This window comes from Austrofundulus limnaeus, unplaced genomic scaffold, assembly GCF_001266775.1.
Source record: "Austrofundulus limnaeus strain Quisiro unplaced genomic scaffold, Austrofundulus_limnaeus-1.0 Scaffold123, whole genome shotgun sequence".
NCBI lineage: Eukaryota > Metazoa > Chordata > Actinopteri > Cyprinodontiformes > Rivulidae > Austrofundulus > Austrofundulus limnaeus.
This window is the reverse complement of record NW_013952525.1, coordinates 714,172-717,283: the sequence shown is the minus strand read 5'-3', so window position 1 is coordinate 717,283 and position 3,112 is coordinate 714,172. Positions and strand designations below refer to the sequence as shown.

The window sequence follows — 3,112 nt, the reverse complement described above, 5'->3', positions numbered from 1 at the left end:
TGTGCGTATGAACAGTTCTTGCATGAGGCCCATTGTGAGTAAATTACACAGATTTCCCTCATGTTGCAGGTATACGGATGTTTAGAGCAATCTCACAGATATTTTCAGATTACATTGTTTTTTTCCAAAAACTCTCCCCTATGTGTGAGTATTACCATATTTTTTGTGAAAGTTACAGATTTTTAAGAGTCATGGTATAGGTAAACATCCAAAAGGGTTGACATGTATTTAAACTCCTTCCAAGATGAATATAGACATGGTTCAAAATTAAAGAAACGAACAATGAATTAAGAAAGAAATATTTGTTTAGAAAAACAAAGATCAAGACAAATAGTAAAAACAATTGTACTTCTGTTAGTGTGGAAAAACTGTGAAGAATTCAAACAGTTTTTCACACTTGAAATACAAAAACATGTATAAAAATCATTTGATACACAAATACAGCAAGGTTTGATTATGATTGTTGTCGTTTATGAGTTTGTTTATAGACTCAGTTAGAATTAATCTGAGTCTGAGTCTTCCCGTAGGTTCAAATGCTTGTTTTGTTTTGAATGTTTTGGGAATTGGTAGTTATTTTATGCCTAAGGTGTGAAATGAAGGGTTACTGGGGTTAGGTTTAGGGTAAGTGTATACGCACGAGCACAAATATCTCCATTCTCGTAGAAGCCTGGGCAACACTGGGACTTCCTCCGGTGCATGGTTTTCTCACCTCTCCGATAAGCAATTCGATAGTTCACCCTGCAAAACACACAGTGTGGGAGGTCACAAAGAATCAGATCAATAGATTTTTAAAAAATGCATACTTTTTAAAATTTATCAACAAAGTTTGTTTTGTTTAATGAAATGGAGTTTGGAGACTAGATTGGTTGGCTGTGTCTCAAATCAAAAGTAGACTGCGGTTGATGTTGGCTGCAGTCGACGTGGGCCGTAGGCTGCTTGTGTCGGCTGCATTATCAGCTGTGAAATGAGACGGTCTAGCCTACAAAAGACGTATATTTGTGTGACCAAGCACTGCCCCATTACCATGGTAATACAAAGTATAGCTTCACAGAATTCAGTTTTAATAAAAAAACGTTAGAAGTAAATAAATTAAAAGCATTAATAATTTGGGTTTAGCTCCAGTATCAGTACTTGTAACTGCATTTTATTTAACATGTCATTGCAACCAAAGTTTCTTCAGCTAAGTTGTTTAACTTACATTTTTCAGTCCGTAATAAAATTCCAAAATACATCATTAAAAAAACTCATTTTTTTCTTTTATTTTCTGTTGTAAAATAATAAAAAAACAACCTCTGGTGTCTTTGTTTTTCTGTTTAATTTGCTGATGTCGCAATGAATTCTGGGATACCGTCGGCCATGTAGGGTACTCTGATGCAGCCGACGTTTTCGGGGTTTTGTCAGCTGCATTTGTCGGCCGCATGTGTAGGCGCCGATGAATTGGGACAGCCTACGGCGTGGGGCAGTGACGTAAACGGCCAACAAATGCGGCCGATGTCGGCCGCAAACACAGCCACTGTTTTTATGATAATCCCCAACGCTTAACTCTCAAAAGACAAAAACTAAAGGTGTATTCACATCAGAAAAGTCCTTTGGTCCACTATGTTTGGTCCGTACCAAAAGCAGACTCTATTTTGCATTCACATTGTGCTGTTTTTGCAAATGGACTATAATCTATAAACAAAGCTATGCTGGTAATGGTCATTGCTCCCATTGGACAGAAATGACAGGGGCAGGACAGAGCAAGGAAAGAAAGATGGTGCTGTTAATACAACTGCAATACCATTTAGTATTTCAAGAGCAACACATTGAATGGCAGTTTCACGATGATATACTTATAATTTTGGGACGGCGTTGGCAAATGTGTGCTGCAACCCGAAAGGAGACGAAATGCTCAGTGTTCCCCGACCCACAATGGCTCACTGTTTGTAGCATAGTGGTAGCATTAGCAACACTGGAGGGCTAATGTTGTGTCTTGGTTTGTTTGTTTGGTCCACACCAGGGTTCACATGAGTGAATTCACGCCTGCATAAAAGGTCCAGACCAAGGGGGGAAACAAACTCTGGTCCGTTAAAAGTAAACTAAATGTGTCATGTGTGAAAAGTGAATCCAAAGACAATATTTAACACTTAAACTGCTTAAACTTTACAGGAGGAATTGGTGACATTTTATCTATAGCTCTGATGCATGTGAGAATGGTCCCCTGACTACCTATACTATGTCCATGAAAAACTGTATCTACCTAAACTATCAAAGAATTGTCAGTATCCATCCTTTATCTACTGCTTGTTCCAAAGTTGGGTCTCAGGGGCAAAAGAGTTATTAGGAAAGTTTGCATATAGTTTGCATAACTGTTATTTTGTGGGCCAAAAGCTAAAAAGTTTGAAAACAACTGGCCTAGACCTCTCTTTCCACAGCCACCTCTTCCAGCTCTTCTGGGAGGATTCCAAGGCATTCCCAGACCAGAGAAGAAACATAGTCTCTCCAGCATGTCCTGGGTCTTCTTTGGGGTCTCCTCCCAGTTGAACATGCCTGAAAAACCTACCTAAAGGCCTTGTCACACTACGACATTTTAGACAACTTATGCAAATTTTGTTCAACACGTTGCTGTAAGTTGTACAAGTTAGGTGTAAGTTGTGAATATTTTGTCAGAATGATGGCCCGACAATAATTTTGGACATGTTCAAAATTTGTCAGCTTATGCCAACATGCTGCTGATAAGTAAGGCATAAGTTACAGGTCTGCTACAGATTATATACAGTGTGCATCAGTTCACATATGTATCAGGTAGGAATTCATTTCTTATTCATAAGTGATATAAGTCCAACACCAGCGAGACACTTCTGAAGCAGCATTTAACTTTTTAAACCCGAGTGGCTACCGTCAATTAAGGCTCATGTGAAAGCCAGTTTAACTTTTGCATAATGATTATGTATTACAATAATAATACAGGTAAACTAATCCTAAATCAAAAGAACTGATGCAAAAATAAATACCATTTTACTTTTCATATTTTATGAATAAATGCATTGATCAAAAATAATGTCTCAGTCTGGTTTTAAATACAAACAAGTTTATTTCACCTGAACCTTGTTTAAAATATTGTAATTCTGTA

At 37.7% G+C, this 3,112-nt stretch overlaps 1 protein-coding gene across 1 annotated transcript in view; it reads right to left on the bottom strand.

The window, feature by feature from the left end:
- Positions 1-3,112, bottom strand: part of megf10 (multiple EGF-like-domains 10) — a gene marked incomplete in the record, with an annotated part of 88,699 nt that overhangs the window by 61,758 nt on the left and 23,829 nt on the right. Inside the window, 1 exon segment of the mRNA XM_014015086.1 lies at positions 638-738. Coding sequence (XP_013870540.1) covers positions 638-738 — 101 coding nt within the window.